General features: G+C 40.2%; 1 protein-coding gene across 16 annotated transcripts in view; it reads left to right on the top strand.

Annotated features, from left to right (window-relative positions):
• The window catches only part of NRXN1 (neurexin 1), a 1,496,060-nt gene that overhangs the window by 675,708 nt on the left and 799,799 nt on the right, over positions 1 to 20,553 (top strand). For 9 of the 16 annotated variants that reach the window (XM_060249064.1, XM_060249053.1, XM_060249035.1 and 6 more), the window contains one exon: positions 12,769 to 12,972. In XM_060249064.1, coding sequence (XP_060105047.1) covers positions 12,769 to 12,972 — 204 coding nt within the window. Of the gene's footprint in view, positions 1 to 12,768; positions 12,973 to 15,494; positions 15,522 to 20,553 lie in introns of all 16 variants that reach the window. The other 7 variants (XM_060249073.1, XM_060248948.1, XM_060248922.1 and 4 more) reach the window with 1 other exon arrangement.

The raw sequence follows: 20,553 nt of genomic DNA, 5'->3' as shown, positions 1-20,553 counted from the left end.
TCTTTGGCTAAAAGCCTTTTCCTCTTTTAAATTCAGCACAAGTTAAGAGTGTAAAATGGAATTATATTCTTATGTAGGGATTCTCAGTTTTATATTCTAAAAGATGCAAGCCTTTGGCAGAAATCCAGTTGTTTTGATGTCTCCAGATTGTTCTGTTACTGGTGTGGACTGCGGCTGGCAGAAGGGGCATGCCAGACTGTCAGATGAATTACAGAAGGCTTTCGTTAAATATGCATTGTGTACCACCCTGTGGCAAAATCTTGCTATTACATATGGAGAAACATCTTTTTCTTAAAAGAAAAGAGAGAGAGAGCTACAGCTTTAAAATTTTATATATATATACATACACACATGTACTCCACATATATATAGGTATTCCACATATCATAGTAATAGGAGAGACAAAATAAGTATATGAAAACCTACCCTCCCTCAATTCCTGTATCTTTAAAAGCAAATTTCACCAAAAAGAATTTGTCGTAAGCATTTTTGACAGACCATGGAATTCTTCCTTAGTTCACATCATTTGTTTGTTTTCACTGAGCGTGATTTGAGCATTTCCCCCAAATTTAATTTTCCTGGAACTTGGACTCTGATCTCCTGGGACTGATGGTAAAATGGTGCTCTCACAATGTTATGTGGCTATTTGTCCTGCCAAAATCTCTGTGTGTGTTTATTCAGCTTGTGTTACTGCATATGCTACCCTTGGGTCTCTGTATCTGGGGGGAATGGCTCTCAAAGCATTTCTCCTCCTTCCAGTAATAGTTGCATCCCACATGGTCACGCATTAATAAGATTACAGCTTTTGGGATTCCAAATGCACAGCAGAGCTTTCATACCACACAAAGTTATTATTGCTACTATCCATATGTGGTTGCTGATAAACCATTATATTTGCCAATAGACACAATATCATTATAATTGTTGCAAGCAGTTAAAAGGGCAGGAATGTGCATTTACCTTAACAAACAAAATAGCTTTACACTGTTATGAATGACAAATCTGAGAATTCTATAAGAACTGGCACCTGTCATTAATTCTCAAGCAATTGAAGGGAATATACAGTAAACACAGGCAAGTATTCCCTTTGTTTCATCCCGGAAGGGTTGGATCAAAGTCCCATCCAATTTGGCATTCTGTTTCCTGTGGCAGCAAACTCAGCATTTCTAGGAAGAGCATAAAGGCAACAGCCTTTCCTTCTTGTTCAGATACACCATATCTTGATGCAAAGGTTCTGTTTTTGTGGCCAATAACCATTGGCTGGATAAAACAAAAGATATCCAAGTTGGCCAACCATTCCTTGAAGGAGGATGAAGTCCCATAAGGCAATTTTTCTGTTATTATTCATTCAAAAGTTGAAATAAAAAACAGAAGTATAATGCCTCACTGCAACATCCATCACATCTGTATTTCCTATGGGTGGCTTTATCCATGCAAATGACACCATAAGGATGTGTAGGAATAATAAGGTATAGCTCAGTGGTACTCACTCTGTGGCTTGCAGAGAGCCACATGCACTATTACCACAGACCAAAAGAGACACATGAGCATTACATGCCTTCTATGCCACCCCACCAAACATACGAATACAATAATATAAGATATAACTAAGATATAATCATTACTTGCACCCCTAGCATGGGGCCTGCAGTGTACCTGTCCTCCAATCCCTCCAGCAACATCTGTTTCAAAAGTGGGAATTTCCTGACAACCACAAACCCCAATGGACCACTTTCCTGGGAAATGAAATGAGTGCTACATTGGGGAATGGCGCTCAGAAGAGCCAGAGCTGTCAATTCAAAGATCCATGTGTTGCTCCTGAGCTATTGAGTCAGTATCACTGGTATAGAGAATTATTTTTATGCCAGATTTATCAGCACAAGCTTGTTTCTCTTCAGCCCTGGTGTTGATGTGCAAAGACTGCATGAGCTGGGACTTCCCCATTGACTTCATGCTTGTACTTATCCTCATAATATTATCCTCATAAGACATGGAGAACTTTCACTAGTTCCAGATCCAGTCCAGTGATCTGGGAAGCTGTTTCACTTACTGAAGTTCTGGAAGTCATCAGGTATCTGCTTCCTATTTCTTACTGTCAACTCCCATCTTATCCAGGCCAATTTTCACTCTTTCTACATCTTGCTCATTAAGGGTCTCTTGGAGCTAGATAGTGAGTTTCAGTAGAATACTACAACATGACATTTCTCTTTCAAATCTTTTGTGATTGTCTATTCTTAGTATCTACACAGATTTGAAATGGTGTGGTATGGCCCAGACTTGCCAGATATCAAGAACTAAGCAGGGTTGGTACTTACAAGGGGAACCATGAAGCAAGACCTTACAGAGGAAGGCAATTGCAAACCATCTCTTCTTTTCACTTGCCTTGAAAGTTCCTTGCTGGGGTCAGCACAAGTCAGTTGTGACTTGACAGAACATGCATACATATTCTTAGTATATATCCTTATCAACATGATAAAACTTAAATGCAACCACTGAAGTTTCAATATTTGCTGCCAGTGAATGTATTTCATTGCTGAGGGGTACATTTCTATAAACAAGCTCAAACAAATTTCAGGGAGATTTAATATGCATGATTATTTTTCCAACTGAAATAAATAAGACATGAAAATACAAGTAGTCCTTGCATTACCTTGTCTGTTTCTCCCCCATGTTGCTACCTTATTTTAGCCTTTGCACTACAGTATCTATAGATGTATATACATTAATTATAATTTTTTCTCATCAAAATTAAAGAGTTCTGTGAGACTTTTGAACTTTCTTCAGGTTTGTAGTTGTTGACTATAGCTGGACATGTTTTCAGTATGGGAATGCAACAACACATAAGATTCTCTTTCTGTACTTTATAGGGTTGCCAACCCACCAGTCTGAGCAGGGGTTCCCAAGCTTTTGCAGACTCCTCCCCACCCACATATGCCCTCAAAAGCAGTGTAATGATGTCACCTGGAAGTGATACCATCACACTGTCAATGTCACATGCCAGCACTCTACCTTTTGGGCAAATGCTATGGTAAATTTGAACTCATATCTAGATCCCAGGAAGACCACAAATTTAGAAGATCCCAGGAAGGTCCAAAGATGCCCCCCCGCCACTAGGAAGAAGGTGGGACCTGGCAACCCTAGTGCTTTGTATTTTATGTCCTCTCTATATTTTTCATCTAGAGCAGAGGGTCAGATCTGATATAAATGTCACTTTGTTGGGTCAGACCATGTGTGCCATAAAATGTAACATGAGGTATCGGAGATATAAACTTTGTAAAGATGATTGTAGATGTCAAATGGCAATAGGCTTGATTGGATTAGGTGTGATACACAGAGAGACAGTAGGCGTGGAGATATCATAATTGGTAATGAGACAGGAAACCTAGCTCTCACTTTGGTCCAGGAGGATGGAAAGAATAAATGGACATAAGTCTGAAGAAGTGAGCAGTGTCTCATGAAGCTCATACCTTGTATAAATCTTGTTAGTCTTCAGGGTGCTACTAGACTTGTACTTGTTCCACAGCTATAAGAAACCACAGCATTCAAAAATTAACAGGGGAACATTTTAACTTTCCAGGACATTCAGTTGCTGACCTAAGAGTAGCAGTTCTCTTACAAAGGAATTTCAGAGGGAGATTAGAAAGAGAGTCTGCTGAATTGCAACAGCTAATGAAGCTCAATGCATCCTCCTGGGCTGAATTGAGACCATGGTTTCTTTTCTAATTTCTAGTGGCTGCTATTGTTATTTGACATCTAAAATCACTTCACTCTCCAAGATATAAAGGCAGGCGAGCTCATGTTCTAGCTGTGTCTGATTAAATGAGTGGTGACTCATGAAAACTCATGCCCTGCCACAAATTTTGTTAGTTATTAAGGTCAGGACTTTTTTTGAGCAGGAACACACAGGAACGCAGTTCTGGCTGGCTTGGTGTCAGGGGGCGTTGCATAACATGCAAATAAGTTCCTGCTGGGCTTCTTCTACAGAAAAGCCTTGTGTGAAACAATGGTGCTGTCAGGGGGTGTGGCCTAATATGCAAATTAGTTCCTGCTGGGGTTTTTCCTACAAAAAAAGCCCTGTTTAAGGTGCTACTGGACTCTGGCCCTTTTCCACTAATAAAGATTGCAAACTGTGTATGAGGGACGGTCAGGGTCAGCTTGGGGGAAGTGATCACTGTGAATTTTTCTGTCACCTTCACCTAGTACCTCAGGCACACAATATAAAATCCTGTCAGAAAAATAATTAGGCACCAGACTTTTTAAAATTCAAAACCACAAAGTATATTTATTGATTAGCAGAAGGGAAGGAAGGGAGTGAAATAATAGTTATTGGTTTGGTTAATAACAGATCAGTTGGCAGGCAGGAGTTCAACTAAACAAACAATCTCTAATCACCAGAAATGTTGACAGGCTGAAGTACTATTAAAAACTACAGGCAGGCTGAAGATATAAAAACTAACAAGCAGACAGTGCTTCCTTAGCACTACAGAACACTCTATTCAGAGAAGGATTATAAAATAAAAAAGGGGTCACACACTCCGTCTTTCACAGAGGACCATCTGACTTGTGCCAGAAATATCCCCACACAGACACTCTCACTAGCATACAGGCACACTCCAAACTTTAGAGTGATACCACAGGACTCACACCTTTGAGTACTGTCTCACAAGCCCCTCAATCCCGTGTGTCTCAGTCCCATCCAGCTACTGTCCCTTTCTGTCTCCTGGGATTCTTCTCAGCCACAAGACCCTAGTCTCTCCCCTAGTGTGTTTGTGTGTTCTTAATTGAACCCAGGAATCTGCCCTGAAGAACTGACAGAGCTCAGCAGTCTTCAGTGTTCCTCTGCTTCCACTCAGTGAGTTTTTCCACACAGAAAGAGCCTGGTTTTGCCCCTTCTTCAAAACTAAACTCTATCAGACAGAAACTTAAATCCAGTTCTGTCTCCAGGATCTCAGCTGACAGGCTGTTCTCAGCTTCTTCTCAGTTGATATCTTAAACTGATCTCCTTCAGTACTCAGACTGAACTCCTTCAGAGCTAACTCTGAACTCAAACTGTGAGGTGTTTCCCCCCACTGAAAGCCTCCTTGCAAGTGATACATTTGGTATCCAGGGCTGCAGCTCAGCCAATCAGAGTGAGCTGTTCTCTGCTCATCAGGCTAACTACTTAAGTCCATTACGCTGTGCTGTTAGGTTTCTTTTATTTTTATTTTTATCTGTTAGAACTAAGCTTTTCTCTGGTGCACGTGCATGCACTTTCTTTTTCCTTCTCCCTCAGTGAGGCTTGACAACACAGTAGCAGCTGGGAGAAGGAAGCAGGAGACAGGCAGTTGCTCATAGGCCAGATATCAGCCCTGCACGGGCCATATCAGGCTTGCAGGTGTTTAACATCCCTGCTCTAGGGCAGTGACCCATCAGGAAATTTTCCTGTAAGTTAAATGGCCCACCTACCCCTGCTATTTACCCTTCTTATAGCTGTAAAAACAAGCCGTTTGTTAGCCATTCAGAGGGACTGATTGGCCACTGGGTGAGACAGAATGCTGAACTAGTTGGGCCATTGGTCTGATCCAGCAGTGTTCTTATTATGTTCTTCAGTTGCAATTTAGCAGTCTCTCTTTCTAATTTCCCTTTTAAATTCTTTTGTAAAAGCATTGCTACTCTTAGGTCGGCAACTGAATGTTGTGGTTTCTAATGTCAGACTTGTGTCCATATATTCTTTGCATCCTCCAGGACCAGGATAGAACTGAGGCCTAGGTTTCCTGTCTCATTACCAATGCTGGTATCTCCACACCTGCTCCCTCTCTGCATATCACACCTAATTCAATCAAGCCTGGTATTGACATTCACCTGCTATTGCTATTCGGCATCTGAAAGCGCCTTTACAAAGTTTATATCTTCGGTACCTTGTGTTACATTTTATAGCATGTATGGCCTGGCCCAACAAAGTCAGATCCAACCCTTGTAACAAATGAGTTTGACACATCTGATGTGGAGGTTCCCCTCAGTCACTATCTAATCCCTTTTTAAACTGTTTATTCCTGCAGCCATCTCCGCATCCTCTGGCAGCAAATTTCACATTTTAATCATTCACAGTGTAAAGTAGTATTTCCTTTTGCCAATCCTGAACCTACTGCCCATCAGCTTCAGTGGATGCCCTCAAGTTCTAATATTTTGGGATGGGGAAAAATATCTTTGTCAACTCTCTACATTCCATGAATCATTTATTAACCTCTATCATGTCCCCTCTTAGTTGTCTCTGGTATAAACAGAAAAGTCCCAGACTCTTCAGCCTTTCCTCATAGGGACGGTACTCTTAACTCCCTAATCATCTTGGTTGCCCTCCTCTGTACTTTTTCCAGCTTTGCAACATCCTTTTGGAGATACGGTGGCCAGAACTGTACACAATATTCCAAATGAGGCCACACTGTAGAACTATACAGGGGCATTACAATATTGGCCATTTTATTCTCAATCTTCTTACTAATCATCCCTAACATTGGGTTGACACTTTTGTTGAGCTATTCACTATGACTACAAGATCTTTTCCCCCTTCAGTCTTAGCAAATTCAGACCCCGTTAGTATATACATGAAGTTGGGATTTTTTTTTTTTTGTCCCAATGTGCATCATCTCAATTTCCAGTAAGTTTTGCAGATTCCTGATACCTTAGTTGGGTATTTTTCATTTAAAATGTCACAGAAATATAACTGATATTTATTTAATTGCTGCATCAACATCAAGCTGTTGTGTTACTAAATGAGTTTTCATCATGCTGAAGTCTTTCACCTATACATTGGATGAACAGGGTTCACTTTTGGTTATTGCCTCTTTCTATACTCTCTGGTCAGCTTAGAACTTTAGAGGTGCTCCTGGACCCCACCTTGCTCCTTGAGGAACAGCATTCATGACCAGGATGGCATTTTGTCCACCTCAGATGTTACTCTCCTTTTCTGGAGAAGCAGCAGACCCATCCACACTTTCTTTTAACTTCTAGGACTGATTAGTATGTACTTTACTTGGGCTGCCTGGAAGACTGTTCAAAACCTTCAGCTATTATATGCTGGGAGGAGGAAATATTTTCAACATCTTTTGCAACACCCCTATTAGCTGGCAGGTTGCTTCCAGGGCAGATTTGAGGTGCCGGGTCCTGCTTTTGAAGCCCTTCATGGCCTGGGACCCCCATCTTTCAGAGACTACCTACTTCAGCAGCTGCTCAGTTTGCCCTTCCCGGCAAGTGGGCTCAGGGCAGTTCACAACATAGTAAAACTAATGAAACCAATACAAACTAACAAACAGTTAAACAATTTAAAATAAGATGGCACTAAAATACTAATAACCCAACTCTCCTTCAGCAACTTGCAGGTGGTGGTAAGTAGCCTGAATTGTAATAGATTTTTAGTCAGACAGCGATGGTACCCTATAGGACAGCAGTGTCTCATTAGTAGTAAACAGTATCTAGGCAGTGGATAGGTACTAGAAAGCAGGTTATATTTTAATATAACACATGGATCATGAAGTAGCATCAGTTGTGGATGAAAAGTTGTGTGTATTTTTACTCCTCTTTGGGTTCTTTTGTAAGCCCAAAAGCATTGGAGTTATTGAAGTGTTAATTGACTTAGAAGCTGCAGTGTTCTGTGTTTATTCTGCCATTGTAAGCTGTGGTTGCTTATGCCTAAAGTATAAACATCAGGATAGTCACTGGATGGGTTTTATTTCTTTATGGGAGCTCTAGCAGATGGCAGGACAGATGTCATGGCAATATAATTTGGCTTTTCTCTCTGATTTTTATTGGGCCTTGCAGTATGTGATTGCCTCTTGGCAATGCCTTTTGCAGGTGTGCATTTTTTCTGACAGTGTAACAACAACAAAAGAACAATGTGCAAGGTAAAGTGTATCAACAGAAATTATATGGAAGAGGCAGAGATGCCAGCCCAGGATGTATGATTAGGCAAGCTTGGCCCACAGATGAGCTCCACGTCAGCATTTCCTACATTACAGAGGCTGTCTCAGTCCTTGCATCTGCCATTTCTGCTGGTAATGCAAACTCCAAAATCTATATTAAGCAGGGCTGGCAACTGTTCTATAGAATTTTGGTTGTTGTTGTTAATTAATCATTTTGTCATTTAACTGATCCATTGTGTTTTAATTAACTGATCACATTTTAATGTATCTGCATATTAATAAAAACCTCTAGTATGTTCTTTTGGCAGGATACTGAAGCTAGTGTGAGCTAAATGAAGACAGAGCTAATACAGCATAGCAGCCAAGGGTCATAGCCATGTATCACAAAGGTCCTGGCTTGAATCTCTCTTCTCCTGTACACTCACTGAGCAGCATCAGCCTAATTTTTTCAGCCTCAGGCCCCCATCTGCACTGAGAAATAATAACACTAAGCTACATTGTAGATTTTGATTATAGAGATAATGTATATGGAAATGCTTTGGATGTGCTAAAGTGGCATGTGAGTTTTGGTGTGGTTATCAATGAATGAAATCAATATCTCACTGTTAGGAGAGACCACTAGGTAGTACATTTCCATACTCTAAATAGTAACACACAGGAATAAAACAGCCCCACAAGGAATTAGAACTTTAAGCAGTTCATGCTTGACCTCACTAGTGAAAACTGGCCCATGCTTTTTAATTCAGACTTTATTTTTTAGAAAGTCAAAACTCAATGCCCTTGGTGTTTTTAAGCAACTAACATGTTAGACTGTAACTGTAGGCATAGTGAATACAGTTTAAGTATTTGTTCATTCATTTGTATCTGGCCTTTCACCCAAAATAGGACCAATGGGACCTAGAGCAGCTCACACGTGCACAAGTGCAACAGTACAAAATTAAACCAACAGAAGAATGAAAGTGGGAAGGCTTTTAGATGAAGAGCAGACCAGTCACATCTCACTGACCTGCCGGGTCTTTGATGAGAATCTACCCACAGCCCAGGCAGCAAAAACAACATCTTCGACAACAAGAGAGCTTATTGAGCCCCTGGTACACTTTCATACATGGCTGCTAGGCTGTGTTTGGCTTGGTGGGTCACAAGTTGCGCAGATTCAAAGTGTAACTGCATTTAAAAGGCAATAAATGGGGCACAGCTCAGTGACTGAACATTTGCTTTGGTTGCAAAAAGTCCGAGTTTCAGTCCCTGACACCACCAGTAAAAAAAAAAAAAAAAGACCTCTGCCTGAGATCCTGGGGAGCTGCTGCGGGTCAACATAGACAATACTGACTTTGATTGGCCAATGGTCTGATTCAGAATAAGGGAGTTTCTTGTGTAGATTTAGGTAAGTGTGCCCAGTTTGGTGTAGTGGTTAAATGTGCGGACTCTTATCTGGGAGAACCGGGTTTGATTCCCCACTCCTCCACTTGCAGCTGCTGGACTGGCCTTGGGTCAGCCATAGCTCTCACAAAGGTTGTCCTTGAAAGGGCAGCTGCTGTGAGAGCTCTCTCAGCCCTACCCATCTCAGGGTGTCTGTTGTGGGGGAAGAAGATATAGAAAATTGTAAGCTGCTCTGAGATTCTGATTTAGAGAAAAGGGCATGGTATAAATCTGTGGTCTTCTTCTTCACTTTTACAGTTCATATTTCAGTGAATGGCCTCCTACATCTGGTAGGAGCCTTCCTACGATTGTAATGTCATGATGATCCCCCTTACACACAAATTTGCCCTCCAGTAGTGTTTTAATAAACCCATTCTCTTCCTTTACATTGTTGCATTCCCAGTGCAGAAATGATAGCAAAGCTATTATTCCCTGCCCTAGAGGCTATGACTGCTTAACGAGCAGCATATTATTAAACATTTATTCCAGTTGTTTGGAGCATAAACTTCTGCTCCACTGGCATTTAGCTTACCAGTCTCTTTGGAGTAGGGAGCAAGGGGAGGGGAGCTTGTAATGTAGATTCTGTAATACAACTATTGTTTCATAGATTGAAGAGCCAACCATAGGAACTGCTTTGCCAGCAGTAAGTGTTTAGGACTGAGTTCAAGGATTACAACAGCAAAACATTGTGCCAAGTGTATGGTGTTGTTCCAGCGCTGATGCCATTGCACTTTGGATCAACACTGCTGGACCACTGTTACCAGACTACTGTGAGAGCTGGCATGGTGCTGTATTGGATAGAGTGTGTGCACAAGCAGGAATCTGGATCCCAGTGTCTTTGGTCCACCCAATAGTCAGAGCTGGATTAAGACAGACATGTCAGGTCTAAGAAGTGTCATAGCACGGCCCCCAAAAAATTAAATTGAGTTATTTTTACTTATTTGTTTGCATTTAGAAGCCTCTTACAACTCAAGGGCCTTGAGTAGCTTGCTTAGCTTGTACATAATCCATTTCTGGCAACTCTCTTCCTTCTGCATGACACTGAGCCTCAGACCTGTACAACTTCTGACCCACCAAATAAAGTGCAGCCCGCTTGCCATCTGCAACTGTTCTTTATGTTTGTTTATAAGAGGAGGAAGGAGAAAAGACAAAAGGAAAAAAAAAAGGTTACATCTCTCACTTCTCTGCCACGCTAATTGTGGAGCCTTCCTCCAGAGGAAGAGACTTCTCTGGCAAAGGAAGAGGGGATGGCTATTAAAGTGGAGTGGTAGGGTATTTTTTCCAGTACTTTTATTCCGTTGACCCTTTCTTTTTTTCATGTATTTAAAAAAAATAATGAGATACTTTTTCTCCATTATAAGGTCCACTTAAGTTAATGGAAGGCTCCTTAGGCTGGAGAAATAGGGTTCCCAACAGGCTAAAAGAAAGGGAAAAAGTCCCTTGTTGTTTTAATTGAGAAGATGGGTAGCTGACACTTTTCATGGTATGGTGGAACAGCCCTGCTAATCTGCAGGCCCTGTTCCATCTTGCCCTTTTCAGTGTCTGGGTACCAGTGGCTGTCTGAGGTCTTTGCCTGATATATACCACTCACCTGCCTTTCCCAACCCATGGAGAGGCTTTTCTCTCTCTCTCTTTCAGTTCAACCTCTGACATCACCTGGCCTTTGTAGGAACTACCCTCTGAGAGGACCAGAGCTCCTAGCTTTCCTTCCTTGCATTACCATTTTAAGGCCTCACCTTGTGCCTCTGTCTCCCATTAACCCAGCATCGGATTACCATGGCAACAGCTTACTGCATTTGTGCAGCACTGGGGTAGTAGTGCCTTGCCACCTAACTGCCCCTCCCCTTCTCCTTATTTTAAAATAGCATGGCCAAAATGAAGGAAGTCTGTATGGGGCAGAAAAGAGCTACCAGCTTTCAAAGTTATAAAACATACATTAAAAAAGAAAATGCCCACATGCAACGTCTCAGCACAGAAGTAGAGAGAGCAAGGGATCCAAAAGTGTAAAAATTGAATTCCTCTGTCCCTCCCACTATATATGTTCTGATGTTACTCTGAGATAGGGTCCTTAAATTAAAAGCTACAAGGGTTTTAAAGAGTGTCCATTGCCTTGGAGCCTCTGCCCTGCCCTGCAGTCCTCCACATAGCAGTGGTTGCCTTCAACAGGTCCAAGCTGTCTGCCTCAATGGATTCCACAGAAATGGGACCCCTCCCCCTGAGTAGGGCAGGTTAGGTCAAAGAAGCTTTTCCTCAAGTCTCTGGGAAACAACTTCTCTAGGATTCTCAGTTTCCAAACTCTGTTCTCAGCTGCATGTCTGGGTGGAATTGCACAAAGTGCAAGCTGACCGTTTAATTGTATCAGGATACGCCTGCTATTTGTATTTCTAATGAGTGGTTGAGTGCAGCTGGAGAGCAGTTGACTCCCTCCACCCCGCCTCTCCTGTTCTCTGCCAAGGGAGAGAGCTAAAAAGTATAGGTTTTGTATAGTCCAGACCTCCAAATAACATGTATATCTCCACACATGGCATGGAAGTAAATTACACCACTTAGTAAATGACATGCCATTAAGTCTCTATTAAAGTGGCATTTTCCTTCAAGCTTCTTGGCAATCCTGTGGAGGAAGCTCCTTAGAGGAAGGTTGTTTTCTTCCACTGACCACCAGAGTGCTGGTAAACAACTGGAGCGGAGGGTGGGAAATCTGATGAAAGACCAATGCCTGACACTGTGGAAAGCTTATATGTCACTGCATGCCCATTCCATAAGTCCCTATGACTTCCAGGCATGCATGCATGCACGCATACACAGAAATACAAGAAACAAACCACCAGTCGTTGTCACACAGGCTCACACCATTTGTGCTTTCAGGTTTAAAAGAATAGACATAAACAAAATGAGGGGTGCCATCGAGCAATAGAAAAGCCCGGAAATGATGTCACACAACTTGCAATGTCAGAAACTCTATGGTAAAACCAGGGCTTTTTTGGTAGAAAATGCCAAGCATGAACTCATTTGCATATAAGACCACACCCTGACATCACTATTGTTTCACAATAGTAACTCATTTGCATATTAGATCACACCCACTACACCAAGCCAGCCAGAACTGCGTTCCTGTGCATTCCTGCTTTTAAAAAGCCCTGGGTAAAACCATGGATTTTCTGGCAATTCTTAGAACAAAGTGACAGCATTTCTGAATTTTCCCTAGAAGTGATATAACGCTATCACACCAATAAGACTTTTGTTTTCTTCCACTGACCACCAGAGTGCTGGTAAACAACTGGAGCGGAGGGTGGGAAATCTGATGAAAGACCAATGCCTGACACTGTGGAAAGGCGCTAGCCATTCTGCAGACACATTCTAATGTGGGTCTAGGATTTACTCTGCACCCTTCGATGTATAAAAGTCCACTCTTGTATCCCTCTTGTAATATTTCTTTCTGCTTGTTTGTTTTCAGAGGCAACAGTTCTAAGCTATGATGGAAGCATGTTTATGAAGATACAACTCCCTGTGGTGATGCACACTGAAGCAGAAGACGTGTCATTACGGTTCAGGTCTCAGCGGGCTTATGGTATTTTAATGGCCACGACTTCTAGGGAATCTGCTGACACGCTGCGCTTAGAGCTGGATGCAGGACGAGTTAAGCTAACAGTCAACCTAGGTAACATCCCCCCCACATCCCTACCCTAAAATTAACATCTTGACCATTCCTCTTTTTCTTTGCCTGCAAAAATCTATTCAACAGCCTGTTTGCCACTGAAAAAATAAAGTGACATATATATGTAACCTGTGTGCATATATATGTATGTGCATTATATATTTTTAAAAGTCCATTATTTATTATTTTTGTTTTTAACAAATCTTTTTATTCTCCACCATAACACACAATTAATTTTAAACTGTGGGCTGTTCTAATAAGAGAAGACCAGAATGCCAGGAATATTAATTCATAACTGTGCATAATTCTCAAACAACTAATGGGATTTTTAGTTGTTAACATTTCCATGTGTTTTTTGAAAACCGATATATTCCCTTATTAAGTGGCTCCTTGTGCACATGGGAGAACAACCATGCATGTGTGATCTCTGTCTTAATGTTGGGAAAATTCAGAATCTGTCTCTATGTTGTAGGTTCAAACTGCTTCCAACTATGAAATTGGTGGCAAAAAAATTGGTTGCCCAATGGAACTGCATGTCTAGATCATAGCACCTATAAAGTACTGGATTAGATTCTAGGGGAGTCTATTCAGATAATATTCTGGCAGCTGATGGTACAAAAAGCCTGCTCACCTGAGCAGCCTAATCACATGCACAGAATGAATTCTGAATGTGTGTGTGTGTGTAGGTTGTTCATATGAGCAGTGGGTTTTTTGCTCAATGTGATTGATGGTGTGTTGTTAGAACAGTGAATACTAAAACTGATAACTTTGTCCCTTTTTAATGCTTCATTTTAATCTAATGTGCAAACTATACATATGCAAAATTTTCTAACAATTGGAAGTTGAAATTGTTTCTTATTTACTTTGGTCTTCTCTTTATAGCAGCCTGGCATTATATGCAATCAAATCCATCCCTCTCTCTGCCCCCCTTTCTTTTCTTTCTTCTTCTCCCTTTCTTTTTTTCTTTATTTTTAAAACACAAACTTCATAGTGATTTTTTTTGTGTCACAAATAACACAACCCTTCAATGCCCAAAGTCTGCGGCCCTCAGCGAACAGCCATGTGAACACAAACAACATAAGCTCCTCTACAGAAATAAAATAATGCTTTCCTAATTTTCACAGCAATTACAAATGATCAGGGTCAGTTTTCATGGAGTTACCTAATGCAGGTTTAACAGAACAACTCCCTTCTTGCTTTATTTTCAAGACCTTTTGTACACCACATTCAAATCTAGTTATGAGGTAATTTCACTTTTAAATTGAAAAAAAAAAGTTGTAGGCTAGATTAATATATTCAACATCTTTTTTAAAAAAAAAGAAAAGCAAGGTCAATGAATTTGGGTGACGTTAATTAGATTTTGGAGTTGGGAATTCATGCATATATATCAAATAGGGAACTTCCAATCTTTTTGGGCTTCACAGAGAGCCCTCTAGTGAAAAGTTAGAATAATTGCAATCAAATGCATTGTTTCAACAGACGAAAGGCCGTGCGGTGGTGGGCAGGAGAGGGGACTCTTGCAAGAAAGCTTTCTGTAGAATGAGGCATGTAGGTGATGTTCCTTGGCTGTTTGCTACCACTTTTCTGATGCGGTTGACGACACATGACAAACTCAGCTACATGGAAACAAAATCTAGGTTCAATTTTTTTTTAAAAAAAAATACATACATATATTTATATATCTGTGAACATATATTATTGGTGACTGTCAAATGAATTTAATAGAGGAATCACTGAAAAGACTCATAATTTGAACATCAACTTTTCATTTGCCCATATAAAACATAATATAAGGCAGTCTTTCTTTTTCCAAATACCACAGGAATTGAAGAAATAATTTCCTCTTTTGTTAGAAATCAAGTTAATTATGGTAGTGAAAAAGGATAGCTCTTAAGAGGAAGCATAAAAAAGAAGCCATAGTCTTGATTCCCTATAGTTTCCAGTTAAAAGAGAAATTTCTAGATGTAACAGCAGAATCACTGTCCTGGTGTTTATTCAATGATTGAAGCTGGGCTAAGATCATTCTAGACATTGGGAGATAATTTAAAATTTTGTAGTTGGGGATATTTATATATATTTACAATTGTACCTGCCTTTGCAGCATTAACTGTGGTCCAGAACATGTGGTTTTTGGCTTGGTTTGCTCTATTCCCCATTGTGACGGAGCACTTTTGAATTAAAATGAAGATCAATCTGTTCTTTCATACATGGGGGAGAAAGTGGCAGCCGACGAAAATCCAGCATCTGGAACAGTTTCCTACAGCCTTTTTTTCTTCACTTAGATTTGTCACCATGTAGCTTTGTTTGAAATTGGCCATTTTTTTTACCCTATACTATCACTTCTATTTATAAAGTTTTATCACCATAGATCTGCGTTATACGGCAATACGGAAAGAATAATAACACACAGTGGCCATGTTTGCATGTGTCTGTCCCCGGAAGGGTGGACTGTGATTTTATTGGATGTCTGCAGCTATTACTTTGAAGGATAAATTTTCATTTCTCATCTATTCTTCCCCATCTAGACTGTATCAGGATTAACTGTAATTCCAGTAAGTGCCAATTCAAAATTTTTAAACTTATTATTCTTCCATTATGCAATATTTTGCAAACTTTAGATTAAAACATTGTGTGTACCATTGTTCCATAGTTAATTACTCGCATTCTGAAAGGACACAGCTAAGTACGTGTTTGTGAAAAGAAATCCTCACACATGCACTGTAATTCACATAAAACAAAGGTTGAAGCAAATTTAGGGATTCCTCCTCACTAAAACATTTCAGGAACTTTTTCAGGAAGCCTAAAAACTAAAGAGTTATGTCAAGTGAAAAGAAGGAGGGCAGCACCAATCTTCAGGCTAATGTAATTGGCACCAATGTAATTTAAGTAGGGTTGCCAGGTTTCACCTAGGCACCAGGCGGGATGCAGGATGTGGGGGGGGGGGGGTAGGATTGATAGAGGTTGAGAAACTCCTGGATATATGTGGATGGAGCCTGAGGAGGACAGGGACCTACCTTGTTGGAGAACAATACCATAGAGTGCAACCTCCAAAGCATCTGTTTTCTCCAGTGGAATTGATTTCTGTAGTCTAGAGAGGAGCTGTAATTCCAGGGGATCCCCAGATCTCACCTGGAAGCATCCCTAGATTTAAGTATAGCATTCACTTCATCAGAGGCAATTATCCTTTGTGTCTCCTGAACATGGTTCTCCTTTCATTTGATCTTTCCGTGACCATTGCTTTTGACAATGTGTATACTGAACATGTAACATTTTGGCTGTGATAATAATGGGAATTGGATTTATTTATTTATTTCATTATTTCCTCCCCAAACACACACACACTTTACTCCCCAATGGAAATCCAAAGTGACTTCCAACTCTTTCCCCATATCCATTTTATATCCTCACCGTGAAGTAGGTTAGGCTGAGAGTGTGTGACTGGTCCAAGGTAACTCAGTAAGTTTCCATGGTGCAGTGGAGATTAGAACCTGGATATGAAAGATCCTACTCAGACACTCAACCACTATATTATGGTGGCTTTCTAGCATTTCTGTTGGCCTATCATCCTCAACATGCACACATGTTGCAGTAACCAAAGAGACAGATATATGAACCCATGCATCCCTTTTATTTAGGTTAGACTACTTTTATCCTGCTTCTCAAAAAAAGAGGGGGAAAACTCCAAAACCTCATGTTGAACTCCATCTTAGTATGTGCCAATTTTCTTGTGCCTTGTTATTGTGGATTGCATATCTCCTGCATATGGAGAAACTGGCATGTACGCAGGGCTGTTCCATTCATTTTGTGCCCAGAGATGCTCCGCTTGTACCTCATTGTGTACCTGGGACATTACAACGTTCATCAAATAAACTAAGGAAACCATAAAACAAATGAATCTCCATGTGTGCTTCAGAGCCCTAAGGAGGTTTTTTTATCATACTGTTTTCCTGCCTATAGTATTATTATGGCCATTCTTCCAAACTAAGCTATTTATTCCCCACTGAAAAAAAATATTGCTAAGTGCATGTGGAGCACTATAGGAATACAAAGGAGTATTCATTCAAGAACACTTTTATGGACTATGACGGGGGTGGCCAACAGTAGCTCTCCAGATGTTTTTTGCCTACAACTCCCATCAGCCCCAGCCATTGGCCATGCTGGCTGGGGCTGATGGGAGTTGTAGGCAAAAATCATCTGGAGAGCTACCGTTGGCCACCCCTGGACTTTGAGGTTAAAGTTGTGTGATGGTTTCTTTTACACATTGATCATTAAAGACTGAATGGTTTTTATTGTATGCCATGCTTCGTGAACTGATGATAACTTTTCAACCTTTTTGATATTATTTGGATTAAGATGCTATGTTCTGAAAGAGGATGATGGACTGTGATTTTATATTGAGTCTTTGGAGCTCTCAAATTTTCCATTGTAAGTACAAGAGATTCTAGTTTCATTTGGGGCAGTGTGGGGATATTTAAAAGGAAATTATGCTTAGCTTATTGAACAAAATGGATGTCATGCACCAGTATTACACCAAATAATGGACGCTCAACTGAAGCAAAATTAAACCCTTTAACACCCAGCCAATTAACTATAAGTTTTTCCCCCAGTTCAATGGGAGAGATTTCAGTAGGCTCTCAGTTATTTTCTGTAATCATCTTCAATTATACTGAACTTGAGTGATTAACTTTGGCTAGGCAATCCCTTGGATTTCCATGTACTAAATGATACTACTGTTCAGTCTGAGTTCATTTCAACAGTGTTTACTAGATTTGGTAAGGGAGAGTGCTTGATGGATTACTGCCAAAGCACTCTTCTCAAAGCACTGCTTGTTTGGGGTTTTTTTTTGCTTTCAGAATACTCTGAATCTGAAACTAATTATAAGAAAGTCAGTGATGCAAGTGTGCCACACATCCTGTTGCCTCCTTATAGCAGACTAATATCTAAATTATAAGTTTTGCTGCATATGTTATTAAAATTGTAACAGAATTTTCCAAACCTAAACTGCAGTTAAATTTTAAACAATTGCATAAGTTATATTTAAAACAAGTATTTGAACCTTTCTCAAGGGATATAATTATCAAGTATTTAAACAATAACATACCAAGACTACAGTACGTTTAACTAAAATCAAAGTTGCTTTCAGTTGTCAAAAAATGCATTGGGGTTACAGTCATTTAAAGGAGAAAAGTATGGAACAGACTTTTTGTTCACTGCTAATGGGTCTCTGTGTTCACCCAACAGTAATTTTAGGCATAGAAAAAAGCCACTGATGCAATGAATGACCTTCATTAATGTTGAAAAGTATGTTTGTTCTCTGGAGGCAGTCACAGATTGTAACAGATATCTTTGGTCCCTGATATACTGTACCATCCTATAATATGGGCAAAGAGAAGCTTGGAAGAAATCTGTAAACATACACAATATGTTTGCTTTTGTGTAGGATTGAAACAGATGTGAGGGCAGTTTCAGTAATGGACTTGCTTGTGTAGTCATTCCATATTCGTCCCATCATGAATGGATGCACCATGCGAGGATATCCCATGTAGTTTTTGCATACCAATAGTGGATAGCCCAAGTGGATATGCCATCAGTAAGTCTCACATGATTATAAGTATGTGGAACCTGGCCTCATTTTGGGCAGGAGCGAAGCTCCAGAACCTTCAAATTTTATTGTACTCTTTCTTTCTTACCCCTCCAACCCAAAAAATACTTGCTGCTGGGCTCCATTGTTCAAACCCCCTGTGAGAATTTTACTGAACTCTAAGATATGACAAACTTTCTAATATCTTTTCCCCAAAAAATTGGAAAAGAACAAAAACATATAAAGCAGACAGATGGAAATCTTCATCATGCCACATAGGAGAAAGTAGTTGTAAAAGTATGACGGGAGTAAGGTTTGATAATTATAATTATAATTAAAGAAGCATTTTAAGGTAGATGCTGAGCTGATATAATTTAGTACACCTTCCGGTGATGTCAAGGGTTTGTGGCATATGCAAATGAGTTGTGCTAATGAGCTCTAGCACCTTTTTCCACGAAATGACCCCTGTGTGGAACTCTTGCTTGTGGCTTCCATTTCTGCTGCACTAATTTGGCTCCAAGGTGGAACTGATGCTCCATGAAATATTATAATTGGAAAACAAGTCTGAAATAAGTCAGAAGAATTGCCTTGCAGAAAGGAAGCAAATTAACACAGCATTATTTTACTGCTCTGATCTCTCCATGCCAGTCTTCATTTCAGACTTTTTGTTGCAGTTTCTCTCCATCGTTAAGAAAAAAAGATTCCTTCTAAAGTAGAACCAAAATAAATCTTTACAAATATGGGCAGGGGGTGGTGGTTAATCCTAACTGAAATTTCTTTCTTGAATGTAATGTTTTTAATCCAAATTCCAAATTGCCTTTTGAATACAACATTTTACCAAAAGAGGCACACTCATGAGATTTATATCAATGAAATCAATTGATCGTTTTGATGTTGTCAGGCATCAGATATCTTAAAAAGTATAAACTATAAATACAGTAAAAGTGCTGTTATCTAGCACTCATGAGGCATGGGAACTAGCAATTAAACAAATATGTTGGACACGCAACCCTATTGCTCCTCCCTGTCCCTACCCGGATGAATTCTTAGTAATCAAACCCTTTGAGAATGTCATGGTGATGTCTTATGCAGCAGTTATACAAGCTGGACAGCTGCTCATGAGTCCTGACAGCTCAAGGCAAGCGGAGGTGGAAGGATTTCAGCACCTGAGAATGATGTGAGCTGGCAGCATTGACTGTCAGAAGCCCAACAACAAAGAGAGACAAGCTGGCTGGCTGGAGAGGTGGGAGTGATACTGGGTGGCTGAGGGGGTGGAGTCTGCCATTTAGGTTATGCCAGTTAACTGAGCATTCAGGATAATCAGGTGCCAAATAAGTACTATTGCACTATTAACTATAAATATTCTCAGATAAGCATTACATTACACATAATTTAAAACAACAACAACAAAATAAATAGTGAAATCCAGCATAAAATGATGCTATTTAAATATTCAGTCAACGTTCCATGATGATATCTGTAGAATATTTGAGATCAAAATTCACAGAGGAGAATTCTGAAGAAAAGAGTTAGGAGTACATTGAGATCACATGAAGTTGCCTTAAACTAAATCGGTCCATCAAGGTCAGGATTGTCTACTCAGTGTATCTGGCAGTGTATCTCCAGGCTCTCAGGCAGAGATCTTTCACATCACCTACTGCTTGGGCCTTTTAACTGGAGGTGACAGAGATTGAACCTGGGACCTTCTGCATGTTAAGCTGTCACTGAGCCACAGCCGCTTGCCACTACAAACTTCCACTATAAAAGAAGAATTTGCTTGTGTGTTGTGTATACTTTTATTAAGCACTGGAATATTCGCATACCAGCAGCTTCAACAGCTGACTATCATACAAACATCATCAGAAGGGCAAATAAGAATGATACAAAGGAACAGGCCAGAGTTGTGTTTGTGTGAATACTACAGGAGGAGATAGGGGAGTAACCATGGATTAATCAATGAAGCTTAATACTGTGGCAATTTCTGCATACAGTGATGTCATCTG

The sequence above is a fragment of the Heteronotia binoei genome, chromosome 1, assembly GCF_032191835.1.
Source record: "Heteronotia binoei isolate CCM8104 ecotype False Entrance Well chromosome 1, APGP_CSIRO_Hbin_v1, whole genome shotgun sequence".
In the NCBI taxonomy this organism is placed as follows: Eukaryota; Metazoa; Chordata; class Lepidosauria; order Squamata; family Gekkonidae; genus Heteronotia; species Heteronotia binoei.
The sequence above is the reverse complement of the archived record's forward strand: the minus strand, read 5'-3'. Positions and strand labels throughout refer to the sequence as shown.